A 22,306-nucleotide genomic window follows, 5' to 3' on the forward strand; every position below is an offset into this window, starting at 1 on the left:
TGCAACGATATCGCTGGAAAGTGGTTTTTTTTAGTACCAAAAGTCTATGTCAACATTGGTATTGAGAGCCAATATAATGTAAATGCCCTTCCTGACTAGACGTGTTAAAATGGTTCTTAAGCCCATACATACTCCATTTACAGAGCCTACCTTAAATGTATTTTAAAATTTAAAACCTAAAATAAATGGGTCTAAATGGGTTGAGTATAGAACCCATTTCCAACCCACTAGGCTCACACACACTTTTCTCCCTCTTCAGCCTCATAAAAATATATATTTTTTAAAAAATCAAAATTATTTTTATTTTTATTTTTTTTTCTTACCTCTTTTTCTTTTCTTCCTTTTCTTTTTCCTTCTTCCTCGATTGGTGGCCAGCCACAGGTGAGGGACAAGCTCACTAGCCTTGGGCGAGGCTAGAGCTTTGCCAACCTCGGGTGAGCTTGAGGTCGCCAACCTCAAGCTCAGCTCAGCTCGGCTTGCCGAAATCGGGTGAGCTCGTTCCTTGCTTGTGGCCAGTCGCCTACTGTGTCCATGGCTGGCCACCAACTAAAAATGAAAAAAAAAAAAAGAAAAATTATTAAAAGGATTGCACGAATGAAAATCAAATAAGATTTTCTATACTAAACGGTGGAAAATATTTTCTAGTTCATTTTCAGGTTTCAACCAAACACTAGAAAACATTGTTATTTTTTTGGATAATGACTTCATGGAAAACATTTTTTAGAAATGTCACATTTTCCGCGAAACAAACGGAGTCTCAATTTTTAAAAAAAAATTATAAAAATTGTCCACTAGATTTGTATTGTATGGAAATGTTTTAGCCAAATAATTTTTTAAAAAAATCATAGGAAACAAGTTTTCCTATATTGGCTTAAATATGGAAATATTTTAGCAATACGGGTTGGATTAAGTGTGGGTCAAAATATTTACATGATGAATAAATTGGTCATAAATAGGTTAATGGGTCAATTTGGATCAAACCATTTATTACCCAACTCAACCCACCTTTTTTTTTAGGTCAGATAACCCATTCATTTGACAAGTCTATTCCTGGCAAATGAATTTGTCTATTCACTCTTGCCTCACATACTATGTGCCCTAGATGCTTACACTATGCAAACAAAAGCTTTTGGCTGACTCTTCCCAACGCATTGCATCAAGACACTTGAGCTTGCTCATCAACTAATATTTCATCCAAGTTTTTATCTTTATAAGTTGCCCAAAGAAAGCCAATGGTCTACGTCTGTCGCATTTCAACAAAGAGATGCTTGTTTACAAGTTAGCTCTAGTACAAATAGCCTAAAATGATCAAGTGGCGCGGTTAGGACACATGCAAAAATGGTCTTTAAATCAAGATATGGGAGGTGCGTGCGTAAGCTTAATTACGTAATGATCATCAAGTTGAGCCATTGCGTGTCCTGTTCATATGCTGTCATCAGTCGGAAATGAAGCATACAAAATTATATGGGAAGAAGTACAATAAACAAAGACTCGTCTTGCCTTACTTGTGGGAAACGCCTCCTTATTTATCAACCTTTTCTTGTCTTTTCGTGCGATCGAATGGTCGGTTATTAAGTACTACTAAAATTAAAAGGTATGAAAAGAACAAAAACTAATAAAAAAATGTAGCAAAGAGTACACCCATCTGATAATTGGTTCTTTTTATCTGATTCGTGAATATTTAACAATCCCAAGTGTTCTCAATCTTAGGCATACATGTTGCTCCATAATAATCATCAGTTTTGGAGACATGCTATACAATCTAACAAATTGACATTGAACATAGGAATATGCTCTTAATCTGGTCTAGCATTGCTACACAGTGACTGCAAATGCACGAGAAAGATTGCTATCTTTTGATAAACAACGGGATTGATTTTTTATAAGTGAAATAATTTTGACAAAAAATCGGGTTGAGCGGAGGAACCCAGCTTTGATTAACTTGCATTAACCTTCAATTATTCTATTTGTTTCACGGCCTCTCTTCAATGTTAACATAGAGTTTGAACCGTGAACAAACTTCAACCTAAATTGAAGTGTGTGCGAATCCGGCCCGGTGTATGACTGTCGGATGTGGCGGAGTAGAAGAAAGTCCAAATTGGATTAAGTTTCGGAACAAAATAAGGATATTAATTTTCCTAATTTGGGTTGGAGTCGGCCAAGCCAAGAAAGAATATGTTTTGCTTCTGACTTATAAAATATTTCATGGATTGTTTAAGCGTGCCTCGTGAGTAGAAGAAAGTATAATAGATTTAGGGCTTTTTGGAAAATTATCTCATTTGTTTTTGGCTAATAGATTTAAGTAACTATAAATTTTGCTTATCAAAGAACTGTTTTCTAGACCTCAAGCTCTATGTGAACAAGTGGGAGATTGTCCATATATCTTCCAATGGTTTCCCAGTACTTTACCTCCTCAATTAACCTGCAAGAGGCATCTTTGATAGGACAGATTCCATGGCACGTGAAAGATGCTCGAGGGGGATCAAACCAATTGATGGGGTGGAAAAAAGGAGGACCACTTGTCTTAGAAGGAAACTTCATAGGATGATACAGACATGGATTAGTTAGTATCGGAGGGAGAAAAATGGCTGCTTGATCTTATCAAGGTCAACTGTATAGTAATGACTGAAACTAGGTTAAGCCTCCACCCCCAAAAGTCTATATAACGAGAAGGTTTGGTTTCGATTGTTGTCACTAATCATACACAAAACCCACTTGCTAATAGCTAGAGCCTTACTTGAAGCACTCTTTAAATGGCAACCACAACACTCCTCCCTCAGGCAGCACGAAGGTATTGCTTTTTTGCTCTCGGACTTATATTGACAGATGAGAAACTTGGTCATTCATGTGGCTTTGGCAATATAAGTGCAACTAATTATGTTGGAAATTACGTTTAAGAGTAGAGTTATGGTCATCAAGGCTAGAAATACTCTCGTCTTTAGTTTCTTTTATTCATGTAAAACTAGACAGTGGGACTCATTAGCATAAGGTTTTGCAGACTAGAGGGAAAGGTTGCGGTGATCACGGGCGGGGCGGGTGGCATAGGAGAATCTACCGCAAGGCTCTTCTCCAAGCATGGGGCTAAAGTCATTATAGCTGACATTCGAGACGACCTGGGCAAGTCGGTGTGCATGGATTTGGGGCCTGAGACTGCATCCTTTGTGCATTGCGACGTATCAATTGAATCCGACATTGAAAACGCCATTGCCACCGCAGTCGACAAGTATGGAAAGCTGGACATAATGGTGAACAACGCTGCAATTTGCGACCCGCCCAAAGCCAACATATTGGACAATGACAAGGCTGACTTTGAGAGAGTGATCAGCGTGAACTTGACGGGTGTTTTCTTAGGGACCAAGCATGCGGCTCGCGCCATGATCCCATCGCGAAGTGGGAGCATCATCAATGTCGGGAGCGTCAGCTCAAGTGTGGGCGGAGTCGCATCCCATGCGTATACCAGCTCCAAGCACGCCATCGTGGGGCTCACGAGGAACGTGGCCGCGGAGCTCGGGCAATACGGAATTCGCGTCAACTGTCTCTCGCCGTATTTCATCCTGACACCATTGACAAAGGAGTTCTTCAAAATCGACGAGAATGCAGGAGTCCGGGTGTATTCTAACTTGGATGGGGTGAGTCTTCAGGAAGAAGATGTGGCGGAGGCTGCTCTGTATTTGGGGAGTGATGGGTCCAAGTACATCAGTGGCCAGAACTTGGCAGTGGATGGAGGCTTTACCACCATCAATCCCGCCTTTGGATTGTTTGCTCGTGCTTAGCAAACAACACCTCTTCATACTATTATTATTGTACCCTCCACTTTGTACCTTGTGTCAGAAAAAAAAAGTTTGAATATCATGTTGAAATCGAAAGGGAGTTGCTTTGTGTCTTGAATCTTTTAAAGATTTATTCAAGTTCAGAAAATCAAAATGAAATCATGTTTGAATATATCATGTTGAAATCGAAAGGGAGTTGTTTCGAGTCTTCCCTCGAGTTTTTTAAGGATGTATTCTAATTTAGAAAATCAAAATGTTTTAAATTTCAAAAGGCTCAAATCAAGAAGTTGAGATGAGACCTATTTTGGAAGTTGTACCATTTTTGGGATTTAGGTAAATCAATAGAGTACATTCTCAATATTAACCCTAGGGCTTAGACATATTCTATAATCACGTTACTTATTAGACATGAACTATTTGTTAAGAGATGACGTGGAAACAAATGGATCTTGTAATTCAAGTCTAATGCGAGAAGAAAAATTACAAGAGAAATAAATGATCAACGATAATGACATCAAAGATTTACGTAGTTTAGTTCTAATATAGGTACCTACTCCTGGGGAGGAGGTAGCTCAAGCTAGGAATCCAGCTCCAACAATTTGTTGTTTGTTCAAAAAGTATTTATTTGGATTTTGGATTTTCTACTTGTATTGGGTTTTTTCACGACTTAAACTCAAGACATAGTTTATCAATATTGACCCGAGAGATATGCAAAAAAACATAATTAAATTAGATAATTAGTTAAGCTAAACTGGATTCTCAAAATTAGTATCTTTATATTTTCATAGTTATCACTTTTTTCCTTGTAATGTAGCTTCTAAACAGCATAGATTGTCTCCCAAAATACCCGAGGCATAAAAGTTAATTTCCCTCTTTTACATGTGTACGAAAAATTCTATTGGTAATAATACACAAGGCATTTAATGGGTATACTTATCTCTCAATTATGTAGGAAAAGAAAAACCAATATATATAGTTTCGGATTGCGATATGTTATTTTATGTTATGAAAGATTGATGAATGATATCGATATGACTTCATTTTTCATTTCATCATTTTGTTTATACTGGGTTTTTCGTTTGATTAAGATTTAATTTTTGAATAATGAAGATTTTAAAATAATAATAACAAGACCTTGAGGCTAGGAAAGGGGTAGACGGTTTCATTGCTTTATAATTTTTTTTTCTCTCTGCTTTGTTGAACCTAATTCTTTCAGAGTTTATAGGAAATTAAGAATTAACTTATACAAGGTACACCATAAGCTTAAACTGTTTCTTACACGAGCAGTCACTTGAAATGAAAAATTTTGCTTATTAATGGAATTAAGTGCTAAGTCACCAAAATTAAAAATCGTATACATGTCAGCGTTTGAACTGTAATGATGTTTTTTACGCCGTCAGTGACCAAATAAAAATCCATTAAAAAAAAGAAAAATAGTTGAAAATAGGGAGATGTAAGATGGTTTACCAAAAGAGAAGGCCAAACAAATCAGCTCCTCATTGACTTCTCCAAAGTGCACCATGATACGTAATGTTAGATGTAAGATGGTTTCGTCAGATTGCTTGCTGTGGCATGTTTTCCGTTGGATACGACAGCACCACAGGAAGGTGGTTTTATTAGTCCCTGAAGTCTATGTAATGTCACTATTGAGAGCCAGTATGAGGTGACTCCTCTTGCTGCCAAATGAATCTGTCTATTCACTCTTGCCTCACAGACTATGTTACCCTAGATGATGTAAAACAGAGGCTTTTGGCTGACTCTTCCCAATGCATTGCATCAGGACACATGTGCTTCCTTATTTACTGCTCTTTTATCTGGTCTTTACTTTTGCAAGTTGACCCAGGAAAGTGAGGGAAATATACCCAATCAACCTTAAGACCTTAAACTTATTATATGGATACCAATTCAGTTTTAAAATTTTCAAATTTATCAATTTAGTCCTAAATTTTTGTGCGAGATTCAACTATAGTCTTTTCGATCGATTTTTGTCGAAAGTCGCTGACGTGGCCATCCAGTTACCGCTGGCTATCCTACATGGCACACTATCGGCGAAAATTTGCTGGAATGACTATATTGGAATCTGGCACAAAAGTTTAGGACTAAGTTGGCAAAATCGAAAAGTTTAGAACTTGATTGGCATATGTACCATAGGTCTAGGGCTAATTGGGTAATTTTCCCGAAAAGTGAGGATTTAGATTGATCTTATTGCAACCAAGATACTTATTTACAATTTGGGTCTAGTATTAAATAGCCTTGAATGATCAAGTGGCATGCGGCCTTGCTAGTAAAGGGATTGGGGGGAGTTGGGGACACTAGTATCAGAGGTGCGGGGTTCTTTGCAAAAGGCATAACAAAAGTTAGAGAGAGGAGAGAATTAGAGATAGGATAGACAAAAAAAAATGATTAAGTGGCGATTTTAAAAGCAAACCCAATTGTTAACCTTTTGACAGATTCTTTGAGAAAATTGTCCAAAAAGTCTGAAATCCATTGCACTTTTGCCAATTCAATTATAAATCTTTCAGTTTCGCCAATTGAGTCCTAAACATTTTCATGTTTTGTCAATTAAGTCCATATGGCCAATTTTAACCAAGAATTACTGACGTTGATGCTAGTAGTGCTATATAAAATGATGACGCTAATGTGGATAATTTTTTATAATATTTTTTAAAAAATTGAATTTATTTTTTCTTTTTATTTTTCTCTCTTTTCTTTTTTTTTTTCTATTAAGTTTGGTGAGGGCCCATGAATTGGCGAGGGTCGCAGCCCTCGCCTAGATCTGGCAAGGGTCGCGGCCCTGACCCAGTGATAGGTGAGGGTTGGCCTGAGGCCCTCGCCAGGCATGAAAGAAGAAAACGAAAAAGAAAGAAAGAAAGAAAGAAAAAGAAAAGAAAAGAAAAATAATTAAAAATATGAAAAATATTAACGTACCAATCTCTTGACATTTGCTAGCAATGGTTCAATAACATGTAGTAATTCACATGCGAAGCCCTTAACTCTGGGCAACATTTGCTACCAACCCCCTCTAAAATTACTATCCGTGAACAATTATTATCTTTTTTGTAAGTCGTATCATGAATTTTCCTTTGAATTGCATGTACTTGGCTTTTGTAGAGTATCCGCGAGTTGATGGAAGACTTACTGACTTATTTAAATTTGACGGTGTTTAACACCTAAATTTTTCACCCAAGATCTCTTACGCATTTCATAAAAAATAGGGATTGAATTTGTTGATAACGACGGAATTCGACCCCAAAACAAAAATATCAATATCGCATAGCCTTGCATTCTTGTTCTTTGATGCATATCGTTGCATTTAAAGATTATGGACATTTTCTTTTAGAAATAGCATGTCCGCATCGAATATAAACATAGGCGAGATTATGAATATTATTTGAGTAGGCCCAACATGCAACCCGATCGTGAATTTAGAAAAATGGGCTCTAAAGTCATCTGAACTTTTCAAGATTCGGACTTCAGATCACAATGCATTCTAGACCATCAGTCAAATCCGCACTTCCTCGAGTGCGACCTTGCCTTTCTGAAAGCATTCGTAGTTGAAAGCAGCGAAGTTTCTGACGTTTCTGTATAACCTCGGCCTTGTCTCATCGATGAGGCTATCCACCGGTCCGATCTCTTTTTCCGCCTCTGGCTCACTGAACACGGCAACCGACAACCTCAGTTTGTTCGCATTTGTCAATACTCGATGCACCGGGCTCTTGAATATCCCATTGGTCATTATCTGCAAATCTTGCCACCAATCCAATCGTACATTAGCATAATCATGATGCTACAAAGAACAAGAGCTCTCGACTAGTTTGTGCAAGAATCTGAATCGACCTAGGCAGAATAACAATGCATAAACTTTAACTTTGGTTGTCCTCTGTTCTATACTGCATTTTGCTGTTGACATGAATACAGAGGGGTTAGTTCAAGTGAAATCCGCTAAAATGACAGAAAACATCGGCGAACTACTTCCATTTATATTCCTTATATAAACCTAATACAATGAGTTATGATGTTTATAATGCGAAGGTCTATTCTGGTTCGTCTTATTGCTTTTTGATTTCAGACCCAAACTGGTGTACCTTTCTGTGCATTCTTCATATCGTTTCGAACTATGCAGAATCCTATACCTAAAACAGCTGAGAAGGAATTGATCTTGAATGCAAAATCCATTGCTTTACCTGCATCTGATCGCCGAGATTGACCACAAGAGCGTCAGGGATGACGGGAACCGTGTACCAAGCACCGTCTTTTCGGACTTGGAGGCCTTCGACTTCTCTGTCTTGCAGAAGAACTGTGATTCCCGATCTGTCTGAATGAGGTTTGACACCAAAGACTTCGGTCCTGGAACAGGGCGGGTAGAAGTTGAACCTCACTTGCATCACCGGCCGGTCTCCAAACTGGTTCAAGAAGCTGTTCTCTTCCAACTTGAGCGACCTCGCCATGGCCTTGGAAAGATCATTCATTATTGATTTCACCTTGAGGGCATATTCATGCAAGATTTCACTGTCCATCATAATGAGAGAAAAGAATGAAAATAAGTAAATCACAGGATAATAGATCATAAATGGAGCAAATAGTCATCTAATATCATTCTATTGCTAATAAGAGTGTTGATTATTTACAGCAGCAGTTTTGGTCCACGAAATAACAAATAAAATAAAGTTAAGGGCAAGACATATACGAAAAATCAGAGGGATTTTCAGGCCAAAGATTGAGCCTCCTTTGATCTTCGGGAAATACTCTAAGAAACAGACGACAGCAAGAGTCTCTGATTTGGTTTTCGGTCACAACCAAGTCATCGCCATATCCTTCCACCTCATTCAAAGCTCGTGAGCATTTCTGTTTCTCTTCGTTTGGCAGTGCGAAGAACTGTTTAGCAACTTCGCGCACTTTGTCAAGATATCCAACGGACATTCCATGACCGATAGCCTGGGAATTTAGAAACTCTGATCAATTGAAATCTCTCATATGTCATAAGCACAAATTTATTTATCTTAACATTGTCTCGAAAACATATGTATAACAGCCAAGTAGTAGCCAAATTAATTTCATCATCGGTGAATCGAGTGATCCATATATGCATCTGATCCACTCACCCCGAACTGGTGGAAAACCACCAAATGGCATTGAATCGACAGTGAGATTTAACTGAAGACCATGAAGAATCTTTGGCAAAGTTACATTATCAAAGCAACCCACTAATAGTTGACTCGATGCAAAAGGAAGCAACACCCACTAATTTTTCTAGATCTTTAAGGGTGAATCAGTCGAAATATACTATAATTCATCATTAACATGACCCAATTCCCGCTTGCGAGCTTCTTTGTTCCTGGGATAAACATAACCATAAAGACAAAACTATTCTGAACAAGCCCGAAACAGATTGCAGAGATAGAAACCTGGAAGCATCCACAAGAGCTGAGAATTGAACTGAGTTTCTGAAGCTCATCTTCTGAGGACAGAAGGCTGATATCAATCACTGGGAATGTCACTGGAACACCACCATCTGTTTCGCAAGCCATCATAAGTTCTACTATTGGAGGGAGAGAGAGATCTTGCTTTTGGTGGGTTCGATTTTGATGAGTAAGAGTTGGTGAGAAGGCGCTTATTTATGCTTAGATCTTGCTTTTTGGTTGTTTGATTTTTTGTTGTAATATTAACCCGGAAACAGATGGGATTTTGCTATTTAAATCGACACGAAAGGGTTTGCGCGTTGTACGCTTTTTTCTGGTTTCTTTCTTAGACAAAGACTTCTCTATCCCATAAAATAAGCATAAATATTTTATAAAATACCTTACCCCAACTTTTTCTTTATTTTGTCTTGTGCGGTTAAACTAGTTCAATGGACCTTTTTCTCAGATTTCTCTTTTTTTGGTCAAAACCTTGGAGAATTATCTCCAACAAAAACAACGCCCAAGAAAATCCATATTTGCTTTCGATTACTGGACACGCCTGATTTTGAACAAATCCAAAAAATCTTCTAGGATTTCGTAGACGCTCAAACTCGTTATACAATTTAACAATTTTGGTGAGAAAGAGTTGCTGAGGAGGAGCTTATCTGTACTGGCCTGGAATGGCTGGTTAAAGAACTTCACACGGCAAAAGAGACCATCTCTCACTCTCGATTTTCCACACGTGGAGGAACACAAGGGCCCGCCATCCATGAAAATTCTCCCTAATCTTTATTTCACTATCTTGGATTCATCAGTGCATGTGAAGAGACGTAAACGTTTTGTCAGTCATTGCAAGCTTTAATGAGAGAACTTTTTGAGGACAGACATCAACACTTTGCGTCTCATTTCATGCTTCTTAAAGTTCAGAACTCAACCACCAAAGTGACAGCTAGTCTACACCAATAGAAAATACATCAGGGATTAAAAACCGTGAAAGAGGTTTTTGCTTATATCTAGCAGTCGTGGGACGGGACGAAAATTTATAATTTCAATATCTTTTTACTGGGCTGATTTAAGTGAACAACTAGTTGTCAAGGTCGGGAGTGTCGTCTCATAGGTTGCCTCACGACATATGTTGATTATGATTATTGATGACATTACAATTTTGAAAACAATTGTTCTGTGGCTATATTTCTTTCACTCTACTGAGAAACCACAACATTACTGAGCTTCTTGTGCCCACATTTGCCACTCCTGATGCTTATTTAGGGCACAAAACTAGCACTCAGTTTCATGCCATGTACACCAACTTGCATACTAGACAGCAAACACTGGCATAAGTCAAATTCGAAGTTCCTTGAGCGAATCCTTTCCTTTCTGGAAGCACTCGTAGTTGAAAGCCGCAAAGTTCCTGACACTTCTATATAACCTCGGCCTCATGTGGTCGACTAAGTGATCGACCGGTCCGATTTCTTTCTCTGCCTCTGGCTCATCAAACACAGCGATTGACATTCCCAACTTGTTCGCATTAGTCAATACTGTGTGCAAGGGACTCTTGAACATCCCATTTGTCATTACCTGCAGATCTTGTCGCCAATCAAATTCACTAACGTACTAAAGACTGGAATATCTAAGAAAGCTTGTGCAACATGTGTATGGGCCAGGTCAATGATTATTACTCATAATTTCATCGTTCAACGAATTCCATGCCTATATCTAATAAAATGAATATATAGAGCGACCATCACTTCCACAGTGAGGAAAACACCCAGTCGCTCAAATGATAGATGTCCAACGCCAATGTTTGCATTTTCAGACCCAACTGAGGCAACTTATTTGTTATTTTCCGTACATTGATGCAGAATGCATACCTGCATCAGACCACCCAGATTGACGACAAGAGCGTGGGGAATAACAGGAACCGTCTGCCACATGCCGTCTTTGAGGACTTGGAGGCCTTCCACTTCTTTGTCCTGCAAAAGGACCGTGATTGCCGATCTGTCTAAATGAGGTTTGGCGCCAAAAACTTCAGCCCTGGAACATGGTGGATAGAAGTTGAACCTTACTTCCAAGACCGGCCGGTCTCCATACTGATCCAAGAAGCTGTTCTCCTCCAACTCGAGTGACCTGGCCTTCGCCTTAGAAAGATCATTCATCGCTGATCTAATCTTGAGAGCATACTCACGCAAGGTTTCACTGTCAATAAGAAAGACAAGAAAGAATGAACAAATTTAAATCAGGGTATATAACATCATTATGGAATAAAGCAGTGATGGAATATTATTCTATTGCCGATAAGATTTGCAAATTTCGTGTCTTACTTGTCCAGACTTTAGGGTAGGTTGTTCTTCTGTGTATCACTAGTTTAATGAAACAACATGTTCACTTCTTTTGAGACAATATTTTTGGATATCTCTGTTCTTATGAAATCGTGTTGAATTAGCAAGGAATTCATAGAGAAACACAAGCGTTTCATTTTCCATGAGTATTTTCAACTGCAATTTCGGTACATGAAACAGCAAGTTGGCTATTGCCTTTGGACATACCCGAGATCAGCGGGATTTTCGGGCCAAAGATTCATCCTCCTTTGATCTTCAGGGAGTACTTTCAGAAACAAGCGACAGCAACAGTCCTTAACTCGGTTCTCGTTTACAACCAAGTCATCTCCATACCCTTCAGCCTCATTCGATGCTCGTGAATATTTCTGTTTCTCTTCAACTGGCAATGCGAAGAACCGTTGAGCAATTTCGAGCACTTCGTAACAGCCCGAATTTCGACGTAATTCCGGGATCAATAAAATTGACAATATTTCGCATTTCATTTTAGTAAGTCTCGCCCAGAGCTGATCACTCTCGGGATACTAACCAATGGGGTATGGCTAACTAGGAAACGGTACGTGGACTAGGGACTCGATAGTGAACGGGACACCGATCTCGAGATACGATGAGTGAATATTTTGGGCCAACGTGGGCCGATCTTAGGAAAGGTGATGGATTTGGTTTGGCCAAGGCCAACGATGTACAATCGGATCGCAGGTGATTCTGCAAGACCGAAAGTGCACGTGGCCAACCAGTCCTGAACCTGAACCTAACGATCGTGATTTTTGGAACTAATGATAATTTCTCATTCTCTCAATAATCGGGACCGTCGTAATTCGAATAACCCTAGGTCGATACGCGTATGTCCTAAACAGCCGCCCGTTAGTGAGAGACCCTGAAATTGGAAATTGAGCGAGTTTTGATCACGAAATTGGGCCCGGATTTCGATGTTGATTTTCGAAGGCTTAAGAGACTATTTTGGGAATCTGACGTCATATTACGCTGGCCACACACGTTTGGAGTTAGTACGAGCAAAAAGTGGAATTTCGGTCCGGGGGTGAAAAATTACGGTTTTGCCCCTGTGGGCACCGAGGCTGGATTCGGAGGCCGTTTGAGGTTATTTTTCGCGGCCAAGATCATTTTGGGGTGGCCATGCATATTTAGAGTGGTTTTGGCCAAAAATTGGAATTTCGACAAAAATTGGAAAAATAATATTATTTTATTCCCGAAACTTCGCAGTCGATTTTCGAGAGCTTAGAAAGTGAATTTCGCGAATCCGACGCCATATTATGTTGGCCACGCACATATGGAACACGTATGTGCGAAAATTGGAATTTCGCCCCGGGACCGGAAAAATGACGGTTTTGCCCCTGGGCCGTTTTCGGGTCCGAATTTTTGGGAAATTTTTGGGATAAGTAACTGTGGTTATCAGCTGCATTATTGGCACCAAAGACCCAATTGCCCCTCAATTATTTAAGCCTATCTCTTTAGAACCGTTAGATTAGGGGCGTTTTGGTCATTTTTCACGGATCGGCGACACGTGGCACTTTGGGCTGCTTTATTTGACCAAGTTGGACTGTTTTCTCTCTCCTCAGCCCTCCCTCACGGCAGAACTAGCCCCCACCAGCAGCTTCTCTTCCATTTTCCTCTCTTTTTCTCCATTTTCTCTCTTGGTTTTGGCTTCGCCGGAGTTTGCCGCCGGCCACCGGAGTGCCGCCGCCGACCGCCGTGCCCCGCCGTCGACCACATAGTCCCCCAGCTTCAGCCTCGCCCCTATCCAGCCCTTTTCTCTCTCCCTTTCTCTCTCTTTCTCCTTCTTTTTCTCTTTCCCGTCCGGCAAAAAGGGTCGCCGGAGCTTCGCCGGAGCTCGGATCGCTGTTCCGTCACCACCCAGCCGTCCAGCCTCGCCGTGCGTCGCCATCCAGCCCTGTCCGTATGGGTCCGTACGGATCACTGTTCATCTCGACCGTACGCCGTCGCGGCCGTCACCGGCACTTCGCCGGCCACCGTTTTCCGCCCGTCCGTACAAGTCCTTACCGCGGTGAACAGTCGCTGTGAACAGTACTCCTGTGAATAGTACCACCGTGAACAGTGCCGAGTGAACAGTCGCGCCCCGGGAATTCCGCCGCCGGTTTCACTTTGTTCATCGGTGATCGGCCGCCGTTCCCGTCGTCGTGGTCCGAAATTAAGTGAGTAAAATTCCTAAACCCGGATTAGAATTGTTAGTGCGTTTTCGTGGTTTAGGTATTATCGGTACAATTTAGACTGGCTTAGATGGTATCAGTGTGTATTTCAGACTGGGTTGAGGACGGATTGGTAGAAATTATCATTGGGAAATTTAGTGGATTAATGAGAATTAATTGGGGAGATTAATTGGATTAAATGACCAATTTAGGAGCCCGTTGGAAAATTACCGGGTATGTCCGGATTGACTGATTGTACGTCAATTGTGCTTAATTGTGATTGATTTCGTACTGCTATGTCGTTTGTGGTGTGGCTGATTTTATGGAGTGCGATTGGCCATTGTTTGGTTTACAATGATTTACTGATTGGTGAATCGCACGTTAGGCCACACGGTATTAATTGGGCCAATTAAGCACGTGTTGTGACATTGGGTGTTTGAATTATATTGGTGCTCGTGGTGCATTGCATTGCATAACATGGACACGCATTGCGTATGCCAAGAGTGAGGCATGTGATGAACTTGCGTGAGAATGCATGTCTGCCATGAGCATGTGATCACCTAAAATACCCTGAAGCGTTATACGCTGGGTTCAGATAATAATGAGTTGTGTGATCACCTAAGGACCGTTGGGTCATGACCTTCGGGTCGATACCGTCCTCATGCACTTTGAAGCAGGACGATGCCCGGTACGTCCGGAAGGCGACCATCCTCATACACTTTGAAGCAGGCTACGGTTCGCAAGGAGAACAGTGTTGCGCCTCATGCACTTTGAAGCGAGGCTAGAGACACCGGGCCGAGATCGGTTGTTGCGCCTCATGCACTTTGAAGCGAGGCTAGACGCACCGGGCCGTGAATGTTGTTGACTCGAGTCGTAATAAATAATAAATTGGGCGATTGTCAGTGTGCCAGTGTGGGCCAGTGGGCCGGGAAATACACGTGACATGTCGACGACATTTGCACGCATGAACATGCATGGACTGGCATGCGAGTGTGTGAGCCTCGGTGCATGAGCATGTGATTGGCGTACCTGTGATAATATGTGCCACGTACGTGCCGTGATTATTATATATTGAACTGCCTAACCTGCAGGGTCGGAGGATTAATTGATTATTGTTGCACTATGATTTCACTTATTTATTTTCCGGTCAGGAGATTGCATGCTAGCCTAGCCTAGGTTTAGGGGTTGAACTCACTGAGATTCGTCTCACGGTTGTGTAAACCGAAACTTTTCAGACCCCCGGCCGTAGGATGCCGAGGAGAGCGCCTCTTTTTGGTATACCGCAGTTCATCCAGCGGTCATCTAGTGTGCACCCTTGTGGGGACGGACCTGCAGCCATGGTCGAGGAAGCTGAGGAGCCGAAGTGTTTTTCATTGACCCCTTTTGACTGAGTGGCTGCTGACTGTGTGTTTCCTCTGCTGTTGTCTAAATGAATTGTGTAAAAAGTTTTCTTTGGTACTACTAGTATACATACTTTCAGAGGTGTTGTTTGCTGGTTGTGCTACCTTGGCCTCATGTATTTTATTGTCATGGTGTATATATATATTTATATGCGTACTTCCGCTTGTGCTTGATCTCTGTTTGGGTTTGGGTCGGCGACGCTTCCTGGGACGTCGCAGCCAACTTATCGACCGCAGGTGGGATGCTCACGCTTCGTGGGGTACGGGGCGTGACACACTTTGTCAAGATATTCAATCCATATTCCGTGACCAATTGCCTAAAATTACTATCCGTGAACTACTATTAACTTCTTCGTAAGTCATATTATGAATGTTCCTTTGAATATAGCATTTACTTGGCCTTTGAAGAGTATCCGCAATTGATGGAAGATTTACTTATTTTCAATTTGACGGTGTTTAACACCTAAAATTTTCCCCCAAGATCTCTCATACATTTCATAAAATATAGGGATCGAATTCGTTGATAACGATGGAATTTGACCCCAAAACAAAAATGGCAATATTGCATAGCGTTGCATTCTCGTTTTTTAATGCATATCGTTGCATTTAAAGATTATTGGCATTTTTCGTTTCGGAATAGCATGTCCGCATCGAATATAAACATAGGCGAGATTATGAATTTTATTTGGATTGGCCCGACATGCAACCCAATCACGGATTTAGAAAAATGGGCTCTGAACTCATTTGAACTTCCAAGATTTAGACTTCGGTGCACATGCATTCTAGACCATCAGTCAAATCCGCACTTCCTCGAGTGCGACCTTGCCTTTCTGAAAGCCTTCGTAGTTGAAAGCAGCGAAGTTTCTGACATTTCTGTATAACCTCGGCCTTGTTCGCACTCGTCAAAACTCCAAGCACCGGGCTCTTGATTATCCCATTGGTCATTATCTGCAAATTTCACCACCAATCCAATCGTACTTTACATAATCATGCTACAAAGAACAAGAGCTCTCGACCAGATTGTGCAAGAATCTGAATCGACCTAGGAAGAATAACAATTTATAAATGGTTGCTCTCTGTTCTATACTGCATTTTGCTGTTGACATGAATGGAAAGTGGTTGGTTCAAGTAAAACCCGCTACAATGACGGAAAACGCCGGAGAACTGCTTCCATTCATATTCCTTATATAAATCTAATACAACGAGTGATGATGTTTATAATGCGAAAATCTATTCTGGTTCGTCTTATTGCTTTTTAATTTTAGACTCAACTGGTGCAACTTTCTATGCATTCTCCATATTGTTTCGAACTATGCTACAAAAAAAAAAAACAACTTACATAAAAGAACAAATTTCGAAATGCAATTTAGTTATAAGAGGAGTGACTTACCAAATGACATTGAATCGATATTGAGATTTAATTGAAGACCACGACGAAACTATGACAAAGTTGCATTATCAAAGCGACCCACTAATAGTTATGGACTCAACACAAAAGGAAGCAACACCCACTAATTTTTCAAGATCTTTAGGGGGTGAATTGGTGCAAATTGTTGAGAAAACTTTATTATATGTTTGGAAGATTGACAAAACCTTCCACAATGACTATAGAATCTAACAAAAACATTATTCATAAAGAAACCATATTCAGACTCTGGTTATTGTCATTTGGATGTCGCGTCTGAAGTTATGATTATTTACATCATAAATATATGTCATGGATATCATTAGAATAAAATGAGGATATTTCCAAAGCTTGTGTGTGGATATTGTCAAGACGTTTGGCATCTTCAGACTCTATGCGAGGTCTATTCAAATTCAGGGACTGTATTGAGACTCATAATACAACGCGTGTGTATATCATAATGGCTAGTGATCTGGCTCGGATTTCTTTTTTGTAAAGTGTTGATTGATATTCGATCTTAAATATTGTTTTGCAACGAACTTAGTCAAAGCAAGACATCTTTGATTGATTGACAATCATCTAAAAGCAAGATATTATTTCCAAACGAAGAACTCTACTTATGAAAACCCAGTTTTGATTGTATGGGTGATTGAATCAATGGGGGATTCTGATCTCGTTACTCAACGGCTACTCAATCTCCTTAAAGCATTTGTGTCCAACCGGTTGATTGGAGAATGATCATTTGAAGACTATCCAACGGTTAGATTGGAAGTGGAGGAGCATAAAAGGGGATTTTGGTATTGAAGAGAAATAGAGAGGTCATGAATTTGAAATTCCAAAGTCCAAGAGAGCTTCTACCTCACACACTTGTCTTAGTGAACTTCAAAACCGCAATCTTTGAGAGGTGTAAAAAGAGTGACTATAAGATAGTGAGACGAGTGATTTTGAGATAGTGAGATTTATCAAGATTGAGAGTTGTCACTTGCTTCTATGACTTCTGATTGATTACTAGTGAAATCCAGCTAGTAGACTGTCTACGTGAAGAGTGGACGTGGACTTGCAATAAGTCGAACCACTATAACTTCTATATGCAATTTTCTTTATCCCTTAATTATTTATTATTATCTTTGATAGTATACTGCACACAAAGTGAATTTGATTATAGCATAGTCTCTCTTTAGATTGTATCAACACGTGATATTAATCTTGACTGTTTTCATTTCGCTTTAATTTGTCAAGTTTGGTCATAATTAACTATTCACCCCCTCTAGGTGATATCCAATCACAAATATACTATAATCCATTATTAACATCACCCAATTCCCGCTTGCAAGCTTCTTTGTACCTGATACAAACATAACCATAAAGACAAAACTATCCTCACGAAACAGATTGCAGAGATGGAAACCTGGAAGCATCCACAAGAGCTGAGAATCGAACTGAGTTTCTGAAGTTCATATTTTGAGGGCAGAAGGCTGATATCAATTACTGGGAATGTCACTGGGACATCAACATCTGTTTCACAAGCCATTATAAGTTCTACTCTGAGAGATATTGCTCTTGGTGGGTTCGATTTTGATGAGTAAGAGTTGGTGAGAAGGTGCTTATTTATGCTTAGATCTTGCTTTTCGGTGGTTTGATTTTGTTGTAATATTAACATGGAAACTAACGAAATTTTTCTATTCAAATCGATGCGAAACCACCACAAAAATAAAAGAGAAACAATAAGCACATCAAATTCATATTTGCTTTGGATTACATGGCACACCTGATTTTGAGAACCCAAAAAATCCTTGCTCAAATTCGTGATACAATTTAACAATTTTGGTGAGAAAGAGTTGCTGAGGAGGAGCTTATCTGTACTTGTCTTGAATGATGATGGTAAAAGAACTTCAGACCGCCAAAAGAGACTATCTCTCACTCTCAATTTTCCACATGTCGAGGAACACAAGGGACCCGCCATCCATTAAAACTCTCCCTAATCTTTATTTCATTATCTTCGATTCATCAGTGCATGTGAAGAGACGTAAATGTTTTGTCAGTCGTTACAAGCTTTAATGAGAGAACTTTTTGTGGACAGACATTATCACCTTGCGTCTCATGTCATGCTTCTTAAGGTTCAGAACACAATCAGCAAATTGAGAGCTTGTCTACATCAATAGAAAATACATCAGCTACCGACATCTGGCAGTCGTGGGACGGGACAAAAATATATAATTTCAATATCTTCACGAGGTAAATTTTGGTGAACATCTAGCTCTCACTACCGGAGTGTCGTCTCATAAGTTTGTCTCACCACATAGTTTGATTATGAGTACTGATGGACAATACAGTTTTGAAAACAATTGTTCTGTTGCTATATTTCTTTCACTCTACTGAGATACCACAACATTACTGAGCTTCTTGTGTCCACATTTGCCACTCCTGATGCTTATTTAGGGCACTAAACTAGCACTCGGTTTCATGCCATGTACGCCAACTTGCATCCTAGACAGCAAATACTGGAATAAGTCAAATTCGAAGTTCCTCTAGCGAATCCTTTCCTTTCTGGAAGCACTCGTAGTTGAAAGCCGCAAAGTTCCTGACACTTCTATATAACCTCGGCCTCATGTGGTCGACTAAGTGATTGACCGGTCCGATCTCTTTCTCTGCCTCTGGCTCATCAAACACAGCGATTGACATTCTCAACTTGTTTGCATTCGTCAATACTCTGTGCAAGGGGCTCTTGAACATCCCATTTGTCATTACCTGCAGATTTCGTCACCAATCAAATTCACTAACGCACTAAAGACTGGGATACCTAGGAAAGCTTGTGCAACATGTGTATAGGCTAGGTCAATGCTTATTAATCCTTACAATTTCATCGTTCGACAAATTCCATGCCTATAACTAATAAAATGAATATATAGAGTGACCATCACTTCCACAGTGAGGAAAACACACATAGTCGCTCAAATGATAGATGTCCAACGCCAATGTTTGCATTTTCAGACCCAACTGATGCAACTTATTTGTTATTTTCCGTACATTGATGCAGAATGCATACCTGCATCAGACCACCCAGATTGACGACAAGAGCGTGGGGAATAACAGGAACCGTCTGCCACATGCCGTCTTTGAGGACTTGGAGGCCTTCCACTTCTTTGTCCTGCAAAAGGACTGTGATTGCTGATCTGTCTAAATGAGGTTTGGCGCCAAAAACTTCAGCCCTGGAACATGGTGGATAGAAGTTGAACCTTACTTCCAACCCCGGCTGGTCTCCAAACTGATCCAAGAAGCTGTTCTCTTCCAGCTCGAGTGACCTGGCCATCGCCTTAGAAAGATCATTCGTCACTGATCTTATTCTGAGAGCATACTCATGCAAGGTTTCACTGTCAATAAGAAAGACAAGAAAGAATGAACAAATTTAAATCAGGGTATATAACATCATTATGGAATAGAGCAGTCATGCAATATCATTCTATCGCTGATAAGACTTGCAAATCTCGCATGTTACTTGTCCAGACTTTTGGGTAGGTTGTTCTTCTGTGTATCTCTAGTTTAATGAAACAACATGTTCACCTCTTTTGAGACAATATTTTTGGATAGCACTGTTCTTATGAAATCGTGTTGAATTAGCAAGGAATTCATAGAGAAACACAAGCGTTTCATTTTCCATGAGTATTTACAACTGCAATTTTGGTACATGAAACAGAAAGTTGGCAATTGCGTTTGTACATACCAGAGATCAGCGGGATTTTCAGGCCAAAGATTCATCCTCCTTTGATTTTCAGGGAGTACTTTCAGAAACAAGCGATAGCAACAGTCTTTAACTTGGTTCTCGTTTACAACCAAGTCATCTCCATACCCTTCAGCCTCATTCGAAGCTCGTGAATATTTCTGTTTCTCTTCAACTGGCAATGCGAAGAACTGTTGAGCAATTTCGCGCACTTTGTCGAGATATTCAATTGATATTCCATGACCAACAGCCTAAAATTTTGAAAACTCTGATCAACTTGAAAGCTCTAGCATATCTTTATAGGGAAAAAAACAACTGCCAGTACCATCTATTGATGAAAACCTATCTCCACAATTAGTTTTCACAGAAAAAGGGAAACTATGGAAACCCAATAATGTGCAAAAGAAGGTGCAGGAAAATGAACTCAAGACACTTTGAGCATGCAAGGACCATGCAACAGTTTGTTTTAAATTTTTAGCAGTCAGACTTCAATGTGATTTATAAGTCATTGTACAGCAATACGAAGCAACCAACAAGATTTAGCCACCTAAAACAGAATAGGTTTTATTTCCCTCTGAACTGAACAATATAGAAGCTGAAAAAGGGGTAGCCATCAGTCAAAAGAACCAGGGCATCAGTCAAAGTCTATATTTGCGTAGCTTAAAAAAGAAAGGTACCTAAAAAGGAGAAAACTAATAAACATGTAAGGGAGATTAATTAAGGTTGAACCCTTATTGATTGTAGTTCATCTGCAGTGAGGTTGTTTCAATCATTTAACAGCGTAAATGAAGGAAATATTTCTCCAATATTGGAATGTATGGCAAATTTAAGGGTGTGAACTTCCACAGAAAAATCTGACCAAAAAACAGAAAAAGAACTTCCAAAGGAATTGCATCCATCATAGTTCATGACATCCACTATATCTATCATAATTTTTTAGGATGAATAAATACAAATAGGATGTAAATACTAAAGGCACCATATATGTTCTGCTTGACGTCATAAATGTAACTATAACGACAAACAAAAAGACTAGTCTGAAAAAGCATGGAAATATTTCAGAAACAGTGACCTGGAAGCAACCGCAAGAGCTGAGAACTGACTTCAGTTTCTGAAGTTCATCTTCTGAGGAGAGAAGGCTAATGTCGACCACTGGAAATGTCACAGACTCCCAATTTTTTGTTTCACAAGCCATGATAATTAATGCTGTGTGAGGAAGAGATGCAAGAGACCTTGTTTTGGAGGGTTGCTGATGATTAGGAGTTTCTGAAGGAAGATCCTATTTGTACTTGTTCTGCTCAGAGAAGTCAAACCGACAAAGTACCGTGTTTGGCTCTCATTGTTTCCCATGTGGAGGAGCAAAGAGGACCCACCAGAAATAACTTGCAACATTATCTTGGATTTGTTTCTTGGATTCATGGAAGTGAAGAAACTGGATATCTTAGCAGAACTGTTTGTTGAGGCTGTCATAGTCAATACAAACTACAAAAATTGAGTTCTTGAGTAAAAATGTACATGACCAATTTGCTTCTCAGGTTCGGGTTTGGAAGAGATGCAAGAGACCTTGTTTTGGTGGGATGCTAATGAGTAGGATTGTCTTAAGAAAGATCCTCTTTGTGCTTGTTTTGATGAGAGAAGTCAAACCAGAAAAGTACCATGTTTCACTCTCCCTGTTTCGCATGGGAGGAGAAAGAGGTCTCATCAGAACCAACTTGCAAGATTATCTTGGATTTGTTTCTTGGATTATTGCTTGTGAATAAACTGGATTTCTTAGCAGAACTGTTTGGTGAGGTTGTCATAGTCAACACAAGCTTTAATTAATTGAGTTCTTGTGGAAAAATATATATGACGAATTCGCTTCTCAGCTTCAGGTTCAGAGCACAGCCCCCACATTGACTGTGTCTCCATCAAATTATACAATAATTGATACTTTTAGTCCCTCTAGTTTGCTTCTCCAGATTATTTTAGTCAGCGTTGTCGGTGGAAGAGAGAGCAAAAAGATGATTTTATTGCGGGGACGCAATCATGGCCTTCCAGGTGAGAGGCTAATCTTGACTACAATGGATTGCTTCAGTTTGTCACCACGTAGGAAGCACGAATACTCTCTGAAGCC

General features: G+C 39.9%; 4 protein-coding genes across 8 annotated transcripts; 1 reads left to right on the forward strand and 3 right to left on the reverse strand.

Moving 5' to 3' along the window:
• Positions 1-2,753: 2,753 nt before the first annotated feature.
• LOC115687403 (borneol dehydrogenase, mitochondrial-like) lies at positions 2,754-3,795 on the forward strand. Its single transcript, XM_056306604.1, has 2 exons — positions 2,754-2,879; positions 2,967-3,795. Exons 1-2 carry the CDS (start codon positions 2,754-2,756, stop codon positions 3,771-3,773), a joined length of 933 nt encoding a protein of 310 aa, XP_056162579.1. The 3' UTR covers positions 3,774-3,795.
• Positions 3,796-7,139: 3,344 nt separating this feature from the next.
• Positions 7,140-9,414, reverse strand: LOC115687341 (protein SRG1-like). The gene is made up of 4 exons (XM_030612863.2): positions 9,176-9,414; positions 8,458-8,705; positions 7,955-8,279; positions 7,140-7,509 (listed from the first exon to the last, which is right to left on the reverse strand). Exons 1-4 carry the CDS (start codon positions 9,299-9,301, stop codon positions 7,273-7,275), a joined length of 936 nt encoding a protein of 311 aa, XP_030468723.2. The 5' UTR covers positions 9,302-9,414; the 3' UTR covers positions 7,140-7,272.
• An 827-nt stretch (positions 9,415-10,241) lies between these two features.
• Positions 10,242-11,556, reverse strand: LOC115687375 (probable 2-oxoglutarate/Fe(II)-dependent dioxygenase). 2 transcript variants are annotated; one of them, XM_056306694.1, is made up of 3 exons: positions 11,236-11,556; positions 11,041-11,142; positions 10,242-10,747 (listed from the first exon to the last, which is right to left on the reverse strand). In XM_056306694.1, the coding sequence occupies exons 1-3, from the start codon at positions 11,323-11,325 to the stop codon at positions 10,511-10,513; spliced, it is 429 nt and encodes a 142-aa protein (XP_056162669.1). In that variant the 5' UTR covers positions 11,326-11,556; the 3' UTR covers positions 10,242-10,510. The 2 variants fall into 2 exon arrangements, with proteins under 2 accessions (XP_056162669.1, XP_030468764.2); XM_030612904.2 differs by having other exon boundaries at positions 11,041-11,536.
• A 7,120-nt stretch (positions 11,557-18,676) lies between these two features.
• LOC115687414 (protein SRG1-like) lies at positions 18,677-21,431 on the reverse strand. 4 transcript variants are annotated; one of them, XM_056306668.1, is made up of 5 exons: positions 21,266-21,431; positions 20,197-20,444; positions 19,717-19,777; positions 19,522-19,623; positions 18,677-19,223 (listed from the first exon to the last, which is right to left on the reverse strand). In XM_056306668.1, the coding sequence occupies exons 1-5, from the start codon at positions 21,386-21,388 to the stop codon at positions 18,987-18,989; spliced, it is 771 nt and encodes a 256-aa protein (XP_056162643.1). In that variant the 5' UTR covers positions 21,389-21,431; the 3' UTR covers positions 18,677-18,986. The 4 variants fall into 4 exon arrangements, with proteins under 4 accessions (XP_056162643.1, XP_056162642.1, XP_056162641.1 ...); XM_056306667.1 differs by having other exon boundaries at positions 19,717-19,846; XM_056306666.1 differs by having other exon boundaries at positions 19,522-19,777.
• Positions 21,432-22,306: the final 875 nt, after the last annotated feature.

The sequence above is a fragment of the Syzygium oleosum genome, unplaced genomic scaffold (assembly GCF_021117445.2).
Source record: "Syzygium oleosum isolate NSW1041296 unplaced genomic scaffold, Sole_v2.1 Sole_v2.46, whole genome shotgun sequence".
NCBI classification, from domain to species: Eukaryota; Viridiplantae; Streptophyta; class Magnoliopsida; order Myrtales; family Myrtaceae; genus Syzygium; species Syzygium oleosum.